This window comes from Erpetoichthys calabaricus, chromosome 10, assembly GCF_900747795.2.
Source record: "Erpetoichthys calabaricus chromosome 10, fErpCal1.3, whole genome shotgun sequence".
In the NCBI taxonomy this organism is placed as follows: domain Eukaryota; kingdom Metazoa; phylum Chordata; class Cladistia; order Polypteriformes; family Polypteridae; genus Erpetoichthys; species Erpetoichthys calabaricus.
In genome coordinates this window covers 94,430,900-94,450,689 of record NC_041403.2, presented here as the reverse complement: position 1 = coordinate 94,450,689, position 19,790 = coordinate 94,430,900, and the positions used below count along the sequence as shown (strand labels likewise).

Sequence of the window (19,790 nt, the reverse complement as noted above, 5' to 3'; positions counted from 1 at the left end):
ATTCAGTTTCAAATGAAAAATAAGTGTCAGATCTCTGGGTGGGGGGGGCGGTAGTATGTATCGTGATCGTGATTTAGAGAGAATAAAAGTTAAAAAAAAAAAATTTAAAAAAAAGTTAACTTTTACAAGTCCTATAAATGCACACCGTGTGTTACAGACGCAAACCAAATGTATGTGTGTACTGTATAATATTAACAAAAAAAGGAGCTCACTACTGAAAACGGCAAATATAGGAGTGAGTGGGGATCGAACCGGGGACTCTTGATTACAAGTCAGCAAATCTTACCACTATGCCACTGAAGCTGTTGTCTCTTCCTTGAACCTTTTGTGAAAGTGTTTACTTGATCTTTGGACTTCAGACTTCATACATTATATAGTTTATGCCTACATTTTCTCATTTACTACTAAAATATGAAAAACGTTTGTTTTAAAAATGTGTTTACAAAGATTTCTGTAGAAATGGAACACACAAGAAATGCGTGTGTTCCAAATAGCGATCTATTATTTCCACTCTAAAACTCCCAGATAATCAAACAAGGCATGAGCTGGGAAAACTTAGTGAACGCTCTGCAGCAGTGGGGGATGGAATAGCCAGCTGCTTGCTGCTCATCTTAATCAGCACATTTAGAAGACAAAAGACGCTGGCGGAGAGGTGAGAACGGTTTTAAGGTGGGCCGGATCTACGAGTTTTTTTGTAGACTCTGGTAATTCTAGTGTTAAGAGACGAGCTTACTTATCTTAATTAATGGTTCTAAAGTGAGGGTAATAGTGATTTTGAGAATGATCAGTTAAAGGTTTTGACTTATCTGGCCTATTTTTCTGTCGTCTTGGTATTAACTGAAAGAAACAGATCATAGATACAAGTAGTTGGAATTGAGTTCCTGCACAGGGAGTTTGGGCTTCCCACTTTGTGGTTGGGTGAGGAGCTCAGCAATATAGAGAAAGAGAGTGGAACTACTATTTCTCTGGATTGACAACAACCATTTAAAGCAGCTTGGATACAATAGTCTATGCCTGGTACAAAGGATGTACCAGGCCTAGCCCATTGGGAAAATTGCAGCAGACCTAGAGGAGTTAGAGATTGCTCAAGAGTACAAGTTGACATGGGCTCTTCAGATGTGCACATTTGTCAGTGTGTTTCTCAGTAGGAGAGTAGCTTAGAATGGGAATTAGTAAATAGTTTAATTTGGTAATTTGTGTCCATGCGCGGAGTATAAAAATCTCAGTGCAATTTGGAATTTTTAATCCTAAGAGTTTTAAATCACCCATTCACTATCCTTCATTTACCTGAGATACAAGAGTAAACAGACTTTTAGGAGACTTGAAGCACCGACACATCAGAGTAGTGATGGACAATTCTTCAACTACACAAAAGCCATGTGTAGAGGTTTGAGACTTAAAAATGAGAATGGTATCCCATTTAAGCAATAACTCGAGACTAGGGAAACTGTTTTGTAATTGAATTATTCTTCCAGCAGATGGCAATGTCATGTTCTTATTTATTTGATTCAACGTTCAACTGTGTAGTATTACTTACTGAAAATGCTTTCTTTTGTCTATAATAACTGCAAATATAGGGTTCTTTTTGATGATGAAACCAGACTTCATACCATTAGGGAAGTGTGCAAATTCAGAGTTGTCAGTCAATATGGTGAGGTATAATTAAGAATTTAAGACTCCAAACCCAGTCTTGGAAGACTTGCACAGTATACACAGTATTCGATGTATACAGGAATGCATAAAATTTGGCAGTGGTTTTAATAATAAAGAAGAAATAGATGCTTACTTGGTGCATATGCCTTCCACTATTTATTGTATTTAGTACTGAATATTCTTGCATAGTCACATATTTATAAATCTTATACCTCTATCTTTCTAAATATAACAAGTATTAGCTTTATTAAATGTAACTCATAAGGATTTCCCAATTTTGCTGAAAAGGTTCAAGTTATGTTGCTATTGGCATGTTGTGAAGCCATGCCATACTTAATAAATCATTTCAAACAATTTCCAATTTTAAGTATTACTCATAGCGTATTATTACTATAGAACAACATAATGTCGGCTAACAGGTTGTCCAACACCATACACAACTTTCATATGTCTCCAGTCTAGTGACCAAAGAATGCAAGAAGTCTTAGGCAAATGAAGACATAGCTGTTTGCTCTGTGTTTCAATCTTTTATTTGATACTGCCAGTTTATATTAATTTCTCCTATTCAGCTTATTTTGTCTTTATGTTCAATAGCAGGGATTCTTGAATGCACAGATGATGGCACAGAGAAACCGAGAGATGCTGAACCACCAGCTACGACGTCAGCGGATGATGATGATCATGCAGCAGCAACAGCAAGTGGCTGGTGGTTTTAGTCCTCCTCCCAATGTTACTGCTCCGACCAATATGGACACCCCTATGCCAGGCCCTCCAATAGGGCAGCCACCCCCAGGACAATTTTCATACCCTGCCAATTATGGTGAGTTGTATTACTTAACAAAGTGAATCCATCTTTGATATACACATAATATCTGATATTGTGAGGCCTGCAAAGTGAAATGCTTAAATGTCCAGATATGATTCATTGCCTTTATTATGAACTGCTTTGCTTATGGATTTATTTTTGCATTTATAAATATATATTGAACTGCACTGCTACAATTTGTAAAAATGGTTATACTTTCCAAGTAATTTTAATGATTTTTTTGTTTGCTTTCAGAATTCTGTCTCTGGTGTTGGAAAAAATAAATCACTTTTAATCTAACCTTTTGTAAATCCTCAGGTATGAATCAGCAAGGAGAACCTTCATTTGTCCAAGGTAGCACAAGTCCTCCAAACCCAATGATATCTGCGCGCTTAGGAGCTCCTCAGAACCCCATAATGGCACAACACCCTCAAAATGCACCAATGTACCAGACAGCAGACATGAAAGGTTGGCCTCAGGGTTCAATGGGCAGAAATAGGTATGTTGTGTATATGAGCCATCTGAATTGAATCAGGCAGTCATTGTAGCTTCAGATTTCCAAGTAGTATGTCATAGTGCATCCAAAGAGTTTGGAAAAATGTAGACATTTGCAAAGTTTTGTAATGTAATGAAAATATTAGTGTTATGTTTTAAGTCAGTATAGTAGTTTATCAGCAAAGCCACTGCATGTATTTTAAATCTTAAAATCTGCATTATCTTTAACTCTGATACAACAGCCGTTCAACAGTTTAGTGAAAATTTGGGAACTTTGATGCTGTCAAGCAAATCTCGCTTCAGGGTATAGACCAGTAAACAAGCAACCTTTATTTTAAGTAGCATTTCTTTATGCTACCCACATTCCCATTGCACTAGCACATGGCTGAGACCGGATTGGCTGCCTTGTGTTTTAAACAACAGCACTTTAGCTGCAAGGCTACATTACTGGCTAAAGCTTGTTTGCTGTATATTTTTTCATGCCTCTGTATACTTTGTTTTTGTTTGAGGGTTTCCCCATTGAAGAGACAGTAGATACACTGCCTGGCCAAAAAAAAATGTCGCCACCTGGATTTAACTAAGCAAATAGGTACGAGCCTCCTATTGGATAATTACTGCATGGGCGATTATCTTTCAGCTGGCAACAAGTTATTTAACCCCAACTGGTGTAATGAGTTGCTTCTCATTTCTTAAACAACCATGTCGAAAGACACATCTCGTGGTCGTGGAAAAGATGTTAGTCTGTTTGAGAAGGGTCAAATCATTGGCATGCATCAAGCAGAGAAAACATCTAAGGAGATTGCAGAAACTACTAAAATTGGGTTAAGAACTGTCCAACGCATTATTAAAAACTGGAAGGATAGTGGGGACCCATCATCTTTGAGTAAGAAATGTGGCCGGAAAAAAATCCTGAATGATCGTGATCGGCGATCACTTAAACGTTTGGTGAAATCAAATCGAAGAAAAACAACAGTAGAACTCAGGTCTATGTTTAATGGTGAAAGTAAGAGCATTTCTACATGCACAATGCGAAGGGAACTTAATGGATTTTTTCTTCCCTGATGGCACGGGCATATTTCAAGATGACAATGCCAGGATTCATCGGGCTCAAATTGTGAAAGAGTGGCTCAGGGATCATGAGACATCATTTTCACACATGGATTGGCCACCACAGAGTCCAGACCTTAACCCCATTGAGAATCTTTGGGATGTGCTGGAGAAGGCTTTGCGCAGCAATCAGACTCTACCATCATCAATGCAAGATCTTGGTGAAAAATTAATGCAACACTGGATGGAACTAAATCTTGTGACATTGCAGAAGCTTATCGAAACAATGCCACAGTGAATGCTTGCTGTAATCAAAGCTAAAGGCGGTCCAACGAAATATTAGAGTGTGTGACCTTTTTTTTTGGCCAGGCAGTGTATGTTGTTAAGTTCAGTGTGGAGGTTAATGTTCACTGCAATAGGAAAGTACAATTATGGCATTTCATTTGCCTAACTGTTAACACTTACTCATTGGTTTCATTGGCATTTGAATGACTTTTATTTAGAAATCATCAGCCTTCATGGTGTAAGGAGTGGCCCGTGGCACTGTGCAGATTTTGAATAATCAAGCTCCGAAGGGTGTAGGTCTCTAGTCGGGTGCAGGTGCATGCAAGTGAGTTTCGCTTCGTGGTTAAGTGGGGGCGCTGGCTGGTTGCACAACGTACACACACATATATAAGGGCAGATGGGTTAAGTGCCTCATTGGGGCTGCGGAGAGGACGACTTCTCACACCTCCACCCAGTTAGGTAGTAAAGTTAAAATGTGCTTACACAGGAAAGAAGGGTGAGAGAAGACGGATAATGGGAGCAGAGGTTAAAGGCTGAAGATAAGGGCAGGAGTGAGAGAGCATGCAGGTGCAAAAAGGGAAGAAACAGGCAGATGGGAATATAAGCCCCAGATGTGGAGCATGCGGCTGGCACTCTTGGGAGCTCAAGGATGGAAGCAGGAGCAACACAAGTACTCAAGAGGGACTCCCCCTGCAAGGCTGGGGGTGGCAGAGGGGAGGCTGAGGGAGTGGAGGCTTTGGCGGTGCCCCATGGATCGCCATGGGATGGGTGCGGGGAGTCAAGCCAGAGCTGAAGGTTGTCTGCGACTATTGGCTGACATCTCTCAGCACTGCGAGGTCCAAATAGGATAAGCCAGAGAGATGTCTGTTTTAAAGGGAAACACGTGGGCTCAGGCTTTTAGAAGACTGCTTCCTGCTGTTTTTAACCTCGTTTTTATAGATATGTATTTGTATTCATTTTAACCTCCACCATCATAGACTTTTAATGGATTATTTATTTGATAATGTTTGAGCACTGCACTTTTAAACACTTTTTGTTTAACTTTATTGTAATAAAAGCACCTGCCACCTTTTTGCACCTTTCACCTTCCTTGTGTGATGTCCTCATTTGCTCGGCTCATCCCTCAGAAACATTCTCAGCAGTGGTGGGTTCAAAAAAACTCCCAGAGGGAACTGGAAGGTGGAGCCGACCCACACCATCATACATGGGAAATATTGGTTTCCCTCAGTCCACTATTACCCTAAATTGGATTAAAGTTTGAGAATATTAGGTTTTGTTAGAGTGCTTAGGTTTGAGAATATTACGTTTTGTTAGAGTGCTTCAACCTCAAGATTGTAAATGTACCGTTGTGCTTAGATTTTAACAGATATACAAGTTGTCTACCTTATCAATTTGTCTTGCAGTTCATACCCACAACCTCAGTTTGCACAGCAGGGAGGTGCTAGCAACTACAATAACATGGTCTTGAATGGTTCAATGCCTGTGAACGGGACTGGTGGACATATGGGACAAATGCCAGCACAGATGAACATGAGCTCCATATCAATGGGAGGCATGCCTATGGCCCCTGAGCAGGTAGGCATGCCACATCTATTAGCAGCTTCTATTTAATTACTTTATTCCTATTCTAAGTCCTTTCCTTTGTTACCCTTTTCAATTTCTGACTGTATATATGTTTTGTGCAGCAAGTAGTATGAATGTACAATATGCTTTGTTTTCCTTAACACTAGAATTACCATAGCCAACGAAAAAAAAATGTAAATCCAGCCCACCTTAAATCCCTTCGCACCTCTATGTCAGCCTCTTTTGACTTGTAAATGTGTCGATAAGCCCAAGAAGCCTGCTATACCATCCCCCCACCGCCTCAGAACAGGCAAGAAGTTCTCCCAGTTCCTGCCTTGATTATCTGTGAGAGAGCTACCCAGAATTGCAAGGGGAAATAATTTGATGTGTGTTTTGTGTCTACAACAATCTAAGTAAACACATTGTTAAAAGAGAAATGTTTTTCATGTTTTAGTAATAAATGACAAAATGTAGACATGAACTGTATAATGTGTGAAGGCTGATGGCCAAATATGAAATAAACACATTCACAAAAGGTTCAAGCAACACCATAGCTTCCGTGGTGCAGTGGACAGAACTGCCTACTTATAATCCAGCGGTCATGAGTTTGAAACCAGCTCCCCCACAAATTTACCTTTTTGAGTAGTGAGCTACTCTTATTGTTAGTATTATACAATAAAAACATATATTTGATTTGTGTCTGTAACAACCAGTGTAAATTTATAGCACTTGTAAAAGTTGGCTTTTTTTTTTCTTTCTTCACTTTTATTCTCTGTCATGATCACGGTACATACTACCGCCCCCCCCCATGGATCTGACGCTGTTAGTTTTTATTTGAAACTGGGAATAACCGTAGATGTGAGCAGTGTTTTGAGACAATGGAACTGGACATTCTCTGATATGGATGGATGGATAAAAGTCGACACACAAACGCTGGTGAATCTGCCTTATTCGTATCTCACTGTCACTTGATTTTTTTTTTTTATTCAGTTTTATTGCGTGTTCCTGCTCACGCTGAATTAGTATGCACCTTATGGTCCATGATGTCAAAGCCGCACTGACAAAAAAAACAGACATAGGTATATATGATATTTGGAATAACTAATTTTATGACCTGTGTAGTACATTTCGGTAAACACTAAGGCACTGATGCAACATTATTCATATTCATTCACATGCCATCTTGCGGTTGTAGTTTACCGCGTTTCCCCACCCCCCAACCTCCCCCCCCCCGCCCCGATCCTGCCAGTCCCCACATGTTGCTGTATGGTGCTGTTTCTTTTGTACTCCAGGACATGCACAGGAAAGAAATAGTACAGAGAGGTCAGTTCAGTGCTATATGCAATCATGAAATTCAAATGTTAACATTTCACATACACACACACAAGGGCCGTCCTTCCTATATTTACAACATGTGTACCTGCTGCAATGTAGACACTTCTCTCTTTGCTTTGGTTCCTATTACATTGAAAGGGCACCTGACACTGACTCAGTTTACTTTCTTGGGGAAAGTGGCTGTTTTTGAACAGAAGCTTGTCAATGTTGCATCCTCTTTTGCTTTATCCATCGCCTTTTCTTTTAAGAAGCAACAACGAAGCTCCTCTGCAAGGTAAGCCATGAACGCTCTTCTTTTCTCAGTGGCCCCTGTGCATTCCTTGTACAGTACATGCACGTTGATCCTCGCCAGGTCAAACTTGTTACAGTACAAGCAACCGGCCACCTGCATTCCTGCTCGCACTGAATAAGCTCATGCCTTCTGGTGCACAATGTCAACACAGCACTGGGCAAAAAAGAAAGAGGCAAATACAGGGTGGCCCACGAAAAAGTAGCCCGCGTTACTATAGTATTACTATAGTAACAATATGATGCCTCCTTTGTCACCGTTTCCCCAGACTAACAGGACCCGGGGGCGGGGAAGCGTGACGCAAGCCGCCAACGCGGCGTCCCCCAATAAACTCGGTGGAAGGGTTGGGTTGACAAGGTGCTACGGGGAAGAATTCACTCGGCGCGCCACTCTGGCAGGAAGGCGGGCTACTTTTTCGTGGGCCACCCTGTATATGTGACATTTTGAAGAAATCATTTTATGACCTGAACAGTACCAATCAGAAAACATTGTCGCACTAATGCAATATTATTTGAAAATTAACAGCGTCAGATGTAAATGTATGCTATTTCAAAATGTTAGCTTTTTTTCCAGTTTTATTCTCTCAGTCACATTCACGCTCTCCCTTGCCCCCCTCCCGTACCCCTTTCTGATCTGATAACTAACAGCGCCAGTATAAATTCACACCCGATCTGATGCTGCTCTTTACAGAGGAGCTTTGTCGTTGCTTCTTACAAGAAAAGGCAATGGATAAAGCAAAAGAGGATGCAACATTGACAAGCTTCTGTTCAAAGACAGCCGCTTTCCCCAAGAAAGTAAACTGAGTCAGTGTCAGGTGCCCTTTCAATGTAATAGGAACCAAAGCATAGAGAGAAGTGTGTACATTGCAGCAGGTACACATGTCGTAAATGTAGGAAGGACGGTCCTTGTTTGTGTGAGTGTGTGAACTGTTAACATTTGAATTTGATGATTGCATATATCGCTGAACTGACCTCTCTGTACCATTCTTTCCTGTGCATGCCCTGGAATACAAAAGAAACATCACCATACAGCAACATGTGGGGACTGGCAGGATCGGTGGTGGGGGGGGGGGGGGGACGCGGTAAACTACAATCGGCATGCGAATGAATATGAATAATGTTGCATCAGTGCCATAGTGTTTGCCGAAATGTACTATACAGGTCATAAAATTTTTGTTATTCCAAATATCATATATACCTATGTTTCTGGTTTTTTTGTCAGTGCGGCTTTGACATCATGGACCATAAGGTGCATACTAATTCAGCGTGAGCAGGAACACGCAATAAAACTGAATAAAAAAAAAAAATCAAGTGACAGTGGGATACAAATAAGGCAGATTCACCAGCATTTGTGTGTCGACTTTTATCCATCCATCCATATCAGAGAATGTCCAGTTCCGTTGTCTCAAAACACCACTCACATCTACGGTTATTCCCAGTTTCAAATAAAAACTAATAGCGTCAGATCCTTGGGGGGGGGCGGTAGTATGTATCGTGATCGTAACTGAGAGAATAAAAGTGAAAAAAAACTCTTAACTTTTACAAGTGCTATAAATTTACACCGGTTGTTACAGACACAAATCAAATGTATGTTTTTATTGTATAATACTAACAATAAGAGTAGCTCAATACTCAAAACGGTAAATTTGTGGGGCAGCTGGTTTCAAACTCACGACTTCTGGATTATAAATCGGTAGTTCTATCCGCTGCACCACAGAAACTGCTTGCACCTTTTGTGAATGTGTTTATTTGATATTTGGCCATCAGCCTTCACACATTATACAGTTCATGTCTACATTTTGTCATTTATTACTAAAACATGAAAAACGTTTCTGTTTTAACAATGTGTTTACATAGATTGTTGTAGACGGAAAACACACATCAAATTATTTCCCCTTACAATTCTGGGTAGCTCACTCACAGATAATCACTCAAGGCAGGAACTGGGAGAACTGTTTGCCCGTTGGGGTGATGGTATAGCAGGCTGCTTGAGCTTATCGACACATTTAGAAGACAAAAGAGGCTGGCAGAGTGGTGCGAAGGGATTTAAGATGGGCCAGATTTACGAGTTTTTTCGTTGGCTCTGGTAATTCTAGTGGTATTAAGTAGCTTGGCCCATAAAGTTCGCTTCATCTCTGAATTTTTAGCCAGTGTTGAGTAATTCACTATTACCTGCGCAAGTATTTTTGTAGTGCCTTTCTACTGAGCTGTAAGTGTCTTGGAGGTTTGTTTAAAATTAAATTAAACTATCCTCTCTTACATTTGGGTTGTAAAAGCATTTGTAATACTTATGCTTTTACACAATACATATTGTTGCCAGAAGGTTATTTTTAGAATTCTGTTCCATCTTTTTTTCCAAGGTAATGTAAACGGAATGGAAAAATGTGACCGAGCATAGTATTCTAAATTTCTCTAGTATTATATTAGAAATCAATAACCTTTTACATTAACTGGAAGTTTTAAAAAAATTTGATATCTGCCAGTGATTTCAAGTATTGCCAAGTGCTTCAGCCAATGCGCTCTTTTTAGAACATAATGATGTTGTTTTGTAAGATAAGGATGATGTGATATTGTTCAAGTTGCGAATGAGGTCAGCAGTGGCACAACATTCTCCCACGCTACTTACTGCATTTCAGTTTTTTTGCAGGCTGTTGCCTAGCCTGGTTTTTCTTGATGCAATATAGGAATGGGATTGGGTAGCACGCCAGTTTATCGTGGTGTTGCCTCACAATGGATGAATGTATAATTGCCAATAAAGCAAAGGCCCGTCAATCTTTGGAGGTGGAATGAAAATTGAAACCCCTAGAATTAACTCACTCTGGCATGAGTGAAACATGCAGGCTTCACACAGCACGCTGAAACCTGAAACAGTAGAAGGCTGTGATGATGCGGAGTTCAGCCATGTTGCAGAAAATGCTGTGACCTGTGCATGGTGAAAATGAGTTGGCAGGAGCAATCATTCTTCGGTAGTTTGTTCCATTCTGTTTCTTTTTTTGTGTAAATGGGAACATCTTGTATTTATTCAGTATGATGACTGCTCAGTTATATTGATGGAAATAGTTCAGTTAATAATATATATGCAATTTTGTTTTTGTTTTTTTTTTTATGACAGAAGTTCTGCTGACATCATGTGTTGGAAATGGAAATGTGATTCACCTTGAGTGTTGGAGAAATATGTTGAGTTTTCGGCAGCTCATAATGCCCAGTGCAGTGGCACTCAGGATAGTAGTGCCTGAGCACCTTATAATGATGTCCAGTTGGCACATGTGAGCCACAGTGTCGGTGAGGGGAATACTTTGGATTTCCAGAGGTGCTAATGAACTTGGTTTGATTGAATCGCTTGCTGGACAACATATGGAATTTAAGGACCCTCTGGCTTGTGGGTATATTGGTTTAATATGAATGTGCGTTGTCGGGCAACTCCAATAAGAAATAATTTCCTTTTGAAGAGTTCTCTGATGTATTAGTATTTCAGAGATTGATTATTCTTCCCAATACTTCAGAAAATGCAAGCCAGAATTATTTGGAATGACATTAGTTGTATGTGGTAATGAGTAAGTAGATCTAGATTCATACAGTACCTTGCTTTTCTGGGGAAACACTGCTTTGTGACCTTCTGTTTTAGGGTACTTGGGATAGGCAAAAAAATGCAATGTGGGTGTCATGTATTGCACTTTAAAAAGAGAAAGCGGCTATCACCAAGATATTTCTGCAATATTATTTCGTCATTTTAGCCTTATTTAAAGAATGTTCCCTGGGCCAAAGGAGGAAAGCAGCTTTTTGCAAAAAAATGGCCCATAGGAAGTCGAAGATATTGAAAACATAACAGCAGCAGCAGCGCTTGAGCTTTGTTGATGGATTTCTAGCAATAAGTTGTATATGGTTTCTCTTTGTGGGGCTGTACGCGAGTCGGATTTGAACAAGGAACACCACAGCCCAAGGCAATGTCTGCCCCTTCTTCTTGGCGTTAGAGTGCAGTCTCTGGGGCATAACCAGCTCTCAGCAAAGGTACCACAGTATTATATAGAGCTTTTCTTCTTTTCCTTTTTTTTTTCTTTTTAACTATTTTGTGAATATCTGTTGTAAATACACTCAAAATGTATTATATCTGCTTTTCTAGGTCACATTCAACATGTTTTGCACAGACTAAGGCTTGCTCTGCTTTTTTTATCATAAAATGATGCTGCTTTATCTGTTTTTTTGATATTCATGTCTTGTATTTTTAATTTTTTAAAAACAAAGATTCAAAGACAAACATCAATTTAAGCACTTTTAATTCTCTGGTGTAAAGTAAAATTCATCTATTTATTTTCCTTAAGTATAGTAGGGAGTAGGTAGGGTCTGAAGGAACACCTCTTTGTGGCAGAAATACATTCATACATACACACACACACACACACACACGCACACTATATATATATATATATATATATATATATATATATATATATATATATATATATATATATATATAAAATAGTAAATTACTCATTTTGTTTTTAATGAAAATTTCATGCATCTTTTCCACATTTGCTTCTATGTTTCCTGTTTAACTAATGTTGAACACAGCAATTTTTGTAAACCATTTCCATGAAAAGCAATATTTTAGTGTTGTTTGCTGTGAAATGACAACACACCTTTACGTCACTTTGGATTTTTTATTACATAGTAGCTGTTTTCTATTACTTTTTTTTTCTCTCTCTAAACTCCAAGTGTATGATTCACTATTTTATTATATACTGACATTTTCTAATTTTGTAAGCATAATTGTCATCTGCTGTAACAGTGAATTCTCCCAGCCTTGTTGAAGTTTTAAAAAAAGAAAATGCTTCCTCTCATAATACTGGTATGTGGTGTTCCCTTCCTGTCTGTGTTGATGGACAAGTAATGACCACACATTGGAAGTAGTCTTCCTGTTTGTATTTTTCAACTTTGATGCCACTTAAAATCTAATGGCAATGGTAAAGGGTTGACTTGTTTAAAGGCTTCCTGTGGCATTTACTGGCCACTGTGGGAAGCATCAAGGGAGTGCTGGTAAATACAACAGAATTTGTTTTCTTTTTATTTTGTAGTGCATTCTTTAATTTAGATGCTTGGGTACTTTCGTTATGTGTAAAGAGGAATGTTGCCTGTCTGTTTTTTTTTTTTTTTTTTTTTTTTTTTTGTAAATTGTTCTCTTGTTATGACTTAAATAATGGTGTTTTGCTATACCTGCATTGTCATTAATCTGAGCAATCCAAAGAACTATATTTTGTCTTTCATTTTATTTTTATGATTAAATTTCAAGGTAAATACTGTTACATTGTGTTATAAGAGGCTGGCGTGAAGGACCTATCAACACAGCTGCTGAATCTGCTATTTGCAAAGTAAAAAGCCTGGAGTTTGGACAAAATATTTTCTTCCACCATTATAACAACAGTATAATTTTTGCTTTTGTCATTGTACGCAATTTAGTGCATCATGGTTTTAAAAATTTCCTGAGTTGCTGTGGGTTTAAATACTTTTAGATTATCATTATCATTGAGTCAAATGCAGAGCACAGGGCCAGCATCTGTTAGTTCAGTGCCTTCTAAGTTGTGGTGCCCTTGTGCTGTGGTGCACGATTATGAAATTTACTGATGCCTTAATTGGCTGCTGAGAAGAAACACGTAAGATGTAAGCATGTAGACATATGCAGTGCTCTGGGTCTCCACTGAGACGAGTGAAGCAATGACTTGTTGTATTGCTGGCTACAATTTATCACCTGTCTTTTAATTATTGTTAGTTTAACAGACCTTTTTTGTTATCATTGTATGTGGACACTTCAATTCAAATCTTCCAATGGTGCCCTCCTCACCATCTTTCATCATATAAAACTTCATGCTAGGGATGGTCAATTCGTTTCTGTAAAGTTCTGGAATCACTAGGTCTGCCCACAGTAGAGCTAACTAGCAGTGACACTCCGACAAGTTGCTCATATTTAAAAAGAAAAAATCTTGTCAATCTACAGGGTTTCTTTTTTTTAACCAAACAAAATCAAAGGAAGAGCTGTCATGATTACAAGATGTAAATTACTGTTGGATTTTCTTACAGTTTGTTGATGTTAATATAAATGTAAATACAAATTTTTATTTAAATACCTCTTGTTTTGTACTGGTTTTTTTTTTTTAAATCTATTTCTGGTGGGAGAGGGTTGTGATACTTCAGTTGATTTCATGCATGCTTATCATACAAATACAAAATCTTAATATTTTTAAAATATGGAGCATACTGTGCATAGTTGCTCGTATGGAAGTTGCCACCACAAGTCATTTTCCTATTAAATGTTTTTTTGTTGTTGCCTTTATTCAGGTACAGGATTGTTGGTACTGTTTTGTACTGAAGTTAAATGCTTAGATTAACAGTGTGAAATGAAAAAAGGGGGGGGGGTGAGGGGAACTTTTACGCATTCCACACTTTATTCACAAATGGAAATGAGTCCTACAAAATTTTCATTGAGGAACGCTTAGAACAAACAAGCTTTATAATTATATACAATGCAGCAGGTTACTTTTAACATTTACCATTTAAATGGGTTATTTCTTAACCCCCCACCCATCCCCATGGATTAGGGTTATCTGTGCCAACTAGACGAATCTTCAACAATTCTTTTTGATATTTTGATGTTCAAAAAAAAAACAACAAATACAAAAGGGGAACCTCATTTGCACAGTGCAATATTAAATGCCCTGGCCCTTCCCATTCACACATAATAGGATATATTATAAAATATATTTCAACATTTACATTGACTGTAAAACATACATTCTTATACATACAGCAGTTTAAAATTTGTTGAGACCATTGTAGCACCAAATATAGCAAATACAACGTTATCAATAACAGGGACTTTTTAATGTTAGATGAATAAGCATGACCCCTTCCTTCAACTCCCCTCCTGAAAGAAAAGGTGATCAAGTAGTGAAAAACTGCAGTTGTCTTTTTGGTGAAGCCAAACCCAGAGTAACAGAGAAACTGGTTGTGTAGGCTGTAGTTGAGAACAGGAGCTGGGTCACAAGGTAAAAAGAAAAAGCAGTTGCCATCTTTCAATGAGATTACAGTACTGGATTTTTAGGATAACTATCAACACCTCAGTCGCAGGCAGAGTCCTAGAGGTTGTGGAAAGTTGGTATAAACAAAAGAGAGCAATGGGGGCACCTGTGGCTTTTTTCATCTTGAGTCTTATACATTACCAAATTTCCAGAGTTGGAGGCTTTTAGTATGTATACTGATCTGCTCATCTTTTCAGATACCAGAAAGAGCCTTTTACAAAGGAAAAATAATATTTCTAGAAAAGTCAATTCAATAAAAATAAAAGGAAAATCCATAGTGTGGCAGTCCCAATGCATTTTAAAACTTGAAGTTTAATTTTTGAAACGTTTTGCGTGCTTGTTGATGTCATGTTGTGAAATGGACCGATGTCAATCCACTACGTCATTCAGGAACTTGTTTGCTAAAAGTAAAAAAAAAAAAAAAATCTGTGCTCTTCCAGTTATTCCATCCATTCTGAGTTTCTTCATGTAAGTTGGCTTTATGATGCTGTTTTTCATAACTGCAGTTTGTGATTCAGTTACATTTCATTACAAATGGCTATTTTGATTTTTTTGCTGGGTAAATGGTTTGATGGGGGTTCAAGAGTCATCATTCATTGTTGGACAGCTCTTGTTTGGTCTCCATGGTGAAAGGAACAGAAAGATATAACAGAAATCTGTTTAATGGGTCTTCTTTTATAGAACCACAAACTTCCTCTTGATTTTTCATATGTAAATTAGTCCATTTCAAAGTGGTGTCCCCATTTTTCAGCAGCTGCAGAAGCATTTACATCTCACACAAGTCAAACTTTTTCCTCAATACTTCCACAGTAGTTTTTTGCAGGGAGAAGGCCTGGGTAGATGCGTTAGTTGGATATACAACAGCAGCAGATGGACTTTGTTGATGCTGACCCCGACCCTTTTCTGTGCTTTTGTAGGCAAAACCAGGGTGCTGACTATATCCTTTATTAAAATTGCCCAAAAGTGCAAATATTCTATCTACAGCAGCCTTGAAACTGATCCAGTCCTCCAGGCTAATGTTAATATTTAGTCTAAAGTCTTATTCGTTTTTGTCAAGGGCATATGGAATTTTAGGTTCTAACCAGTCAGTTTCCCCTGTCAGTCCAAAGTGAAGGTGCTCCTTAATGCTACCCCTCCCATCCATCCCATATCTGGCCCCTGAAAGTAAAACAACAGAATGTCATTGCATTACCAACTGAATGCTACAGTGAGGAGTTATACAATTACACTGAACAGTGCCTCTAAGTAATAGTCACTTCCTCTTCATTATCTTTTGTTTTTCTGTCAAATTCAAGCTTATTTAAATGGGTCTGTTTCTACTCCTCAAATAATTGTGCATGTCAACATTAAATAAAGTATTTAAGTCTTCAGAATTATGTTAACTCTAAAAACTGCTTAATTGGTAAGTTTTCAGACAACTCTCTTAACAACCTAAACTGTCTGTGTGACCTTTCAAAAAAAGTTAAAAACCTCGGAGTACATTTACAACTTTCACTTGTGTACTACTCCGTGATTCACAACATATATTGCCAACTTTGTAAAACCCCACAATTAAACCAGATCAGTCCCACTTCTCATAATGACCAAGGAATGTTGAGGTGAAGTTGTTGGGAGGACAAAAGCTGGAGAAGATGATGAGAAGATTGGTAAAACATTGAAGTTTGCTAGAAGGACATTGAAGACTACTATAGCAAAGTTTTACAAATATGGTAAAACCTAAACACTACCAAGGTCAGGCCACCCTAGGAGAATGAACAGCTAGACTAGAAAGCAGTTGTCAGAGATGTGACCAAGAGGGCCGCTACAACAACTGACCAAGTTGCAAAACTCAGTGGCTGAACTGGAGAAATCAACAGACATCAACAATATGTTTAGCACTTCATAGGTTCAGCCTATTTTGAAAAGTAGTTAGAAGTAAACCACACCTGAGAGAGGCTAACATTGTCATGCATAAACTTGCTAGTAGCCATGTGATAAAATCTAAAACCTTCTCAAAGAAAATTTTGAAGTCTGATGAAACTGAACCATGAGGAATTTGCCCTAAAAACAAAGTGTTGTGTTTTGCACCAACCAAATCCATATAGGCCAACAACCAGGATTCACCATCTCTACTGTCAAGCATAGTAATGACAGCATCATCACTGAGTTTCTCTTTAGCACTAGGAACTGGAAGGATTGTTGTCATTAAAGTTGGACCTGCCTGTATTTGGTACCAACCAGGTTTTGAGGAGAACCTGTTTCAGTCACCCAGAGATCTGTGTAGTGGGGGTGGGATTCAGTTTCCTGCATGATTACTTATGTAAATGAGAAATGCAACTCTTTCCTTCTGAAAAACTGATAGTGAATCAAAAGTATTCTTGATTCATGTTGAATTTCTTGTGTTAGTAAATGGAGAAAAATGTTTTAAAATGTAGAGTTTAAACATGAACAAAATAAAAAAAAATCAAAGATGTGAATAGTTTCTGAAGGCATTGTTAGTCACCATTAAGACTCAACACAAGGTTTTGCCTCATTATTCATACAAGCTTCAAATCTACCAAGTTTACTGTATGCACTAAGAACTGCTATCTGTCCTTAAGGAGAATATTGTGAATTTATAATTATTTACAAAAAAAACAAACCATTAAATATGACCATATATTTTATGAAAACAGGCCATTCATTGCAACAGAGCTTACCAATTTAGTTCATCTAATTTCTCCAAAGTGACAATGAGCCAAGTTATGAAAGTCCCCAATGTTTTTCTGTCAAACACACTCTTTGGTCATTGTAGGTAATGTATGGGAAATGGAATTTGAAACAAAACAAAATTCACAAAGCAGGAAACAAACTTTAGTATGAGATAAAAATTTAGCAATGGGCTAAAAGTCACAGACCCAAGGAATGTTACGTTTAATAATATAAATTTCATACTTTGTGCTTTTCAGAAGGCATACTAAATACATATTTTAGGTAAACACTATATCATTGTTTCAAATGGCTATGCAAAAATTATCATTGTTTCAAATGGCTATGCTGATGATCACAGATTATTACCCACTGTTGTTCTACTTTCTTTCATTAATTTGTGAAGTATGGCCATGAAACTAGACTACAATGCTGTGCCTGTGGAAGCTAATCATCTAGGAAACTCCACTGCAAAATGACTGCTCTCCAACCTCATTGCAGGTTGTGGAAATGTAACAGTGTTTAGTTACATCATGAGCCAACTATACTTCCTTAGAAGGCTGGTGTCCTTCAACATCTGCAATAAGATGCTGCAGATGTTCTATCAGACGGTTGTTGCAAGCGCCCTCTTCTACGTGGTGGTGTGCTGGGGAGGCAGCATAAAGAAGGAGGACGCCTCACGCCTGGACAAACTGGTGAGGAAGGCAGGCTGTGTTGTAGGCATGGAGCTGGACAGTTTGACATCTGTGGCATAGCGACGGGCACTGAGCAGGTTCCTGTCAATCATGGAGAATCCACTGCATCCACTGAACAGTATCATCTCCAGACAGAGGAGCAGCTTCAGCGACAGACTGCTGTCACTGTCCTGCTCCACTGACAGACGGAGGAGATCGTTCCTCCCCCACACTATGCGACTCTTCAATACCACCCGGGGGGGGTAAACGTTAACATTATTCAAAGTTATTGTCTGTCTGTATACCTGCATTGTTATCACTCTTTAATATTTTCTTTATCAGTATGCTGCTGCTGGAGTATGTGAATTTCCCCTTGGGATTAATAAAGTATCTATCTATCTAGAAGTAAAAACTCTGTGTGGGAGTTGGGAATATCACCATTGTGAAAATCTAGGTCAAAAGAAGAGACTTTGATATTCTGAAAAAGATTAAAGAAGGAAACTGACAAAACTTTTGGATAAATGGAATAACACTTTCCAGTTTCCAGTGTATTACAGGAACTCTACATCTGCTTACTGAGAGATTATATCTAATGTGCATTATTAATTAATGAAGGGTTAGTTTAATGATAGCAAACAGGATTCGTGAAATAAGCAACAAAGGACAGTTTTAAGCATGCAGACATGATTATTCAAATTAGTGCTTTTTCTGTAGGCATCATGCATAAGAAAGAAGAACTTAAGGAGGAGATAGTCTATGAGCTAAAGTGAGTTACAAATGAGATACTTGGTACATGGAAAATCACAAAGAATTTATTGATAAAGAGCATGGAAAGTCCTGTACATGAATTCCCAACTTACAAGGGTTTGGGAGCGGGCTTCCTTATTTTTGGCCACTTACGACGCTGATACTGCCTGATGGACAAGAAAAAAAAAAGGTTAGAATCCGCATAGTTGTCCACTTCTGCCACTGGGAAGGAGTTGTTTTTTCCTTGAAAAGAATAGCATGTATAGAGAAAGTATAAAGTAAAAGAGTGGTGTTTTTTAAAGCATTGCAGAACATTGTTTAATACTTAAATTTTATGGTCTACTTTTCATATGTAGGCTTCTCAGCCCATACTGGTTGGTGGTCTAATCAAGTTTAAAGCCATAAACAAGTGGGGAAGATGTGTTGAAACAGTAACTAAGACCTGCATATCAACTAGATGACATATGCATTGATTTAGTTGATTTGTGTATATTATGTAAATTTGAAACACAAGGAGTAACTTGTACACATTGGTAGAATTTGCAGTCAAACAATCTAAAAATGTTAGTTTCCAAAAGACTTCTCTGCCACATTCTTAAATATGCCTGAGTGTGTTTAGTTTCTATCTGTATTTTTCTTTTTATACACAGTATACACTCAACAGCCACTTTATTAGGTTCACCCTTGCTAGTACCAGGTTAGACGCCCTTTTGCCTTCAGAACTACTGTAATACTTTCTTGCATAGATTCAACAAGGTGCTGGAAAAATTCCTCAGGATTGTTAGTCCATATTGACATGATAGCATCATGCAGTTGGTGCAGATTTGTCTGCTGCACATCCATGATGCAAATCTCCCATGCCACCACATCCCAAAGGTGCTCTATTGGATTGAGAACTGGTAACTGTAGAGGCCATTTGAGTACAGTGAACTCATCATCATGTTCAAGAAACAGTTTGAGATGATCTGAGCTTTGTGGCGGAGTTAAAGATGCTAAGATTTGTTACAAGGATGGACAGGATTAGAAATGAGTATGTCAGAGGGTTGGATGATTGGGAGACAAATTCAGAGGGGTGAGATTGCATTGGTTTGGACATGTGCAGAGGTGAGATGTTGGGTATATTGGAAAAAGGATAAGGATAGAGTTGTCAGGCAAGAAGAA

The 19,790-nt window shown here is 38.4% G+C and overlaps 2 protein-coding genes across 5 annotated transcripts in view; one reads left to right on the top strand and one right to left on the bottom strand.

The window, feature by feature from the left end:
- ncoa3 (nuclear receptor coactivator 3) overlaps positions 1-13,589 on the top strand; it is a 340,425-nt gene extending 326,836 nt beyond the window's left edge. For 3 of the 4 annotated variants that reach the window (XM_028811623.2, XM_028811621.2, XM_028811618.2), the window contains 4 exons: positions 2,248-2,473; positions 2,777-2,957; positions 5,689-5,860; positions 10,584-13,589. In XM_028811623.2, the coding sequence (XP_028667456.1) occupies positions 2,248-2,473; positions 2,777-2,957; positions 5,689-5,860; positions 10,584-10,595 (591 nt within the window). In that variant the 3' untranslated portion in view covers positions 10,596-13,589. The remainder of the gene's footprint in view (positions 1-2,247; positions 2,474-2,776; positions 2,958-5,688; positions 5,861-10,583) is intronic. The other variant, XM_051932914.1, reaches the window with a different exon arrangement.
- A 297-nt stretch (positions 13,590-13,886) lies between these two features.
- Positions 13,887-19,790, bottom strand: part of sulf2b (sulfatase 2b) — a 368,243-nt gene continuing 362,339 nt past the window's right edge. The window contains exons 20-21 of the mRNA XM_028811627.2: positions 18,743-18,796; positions 13,887-15,699 (exon numbers count right to left, since the gene is read on the bottom strand). Coding sequence (XP_028667460.1) covers positions 15,669-15,699; positions 18,743-18,796 — 85 coding nt within the window. The 3' untranslated portion in view covers positions 13,887-15,668. The remainder of the gene's footprint in view (positions 15,700-18,742; positions 18,797-19,790) is intronic.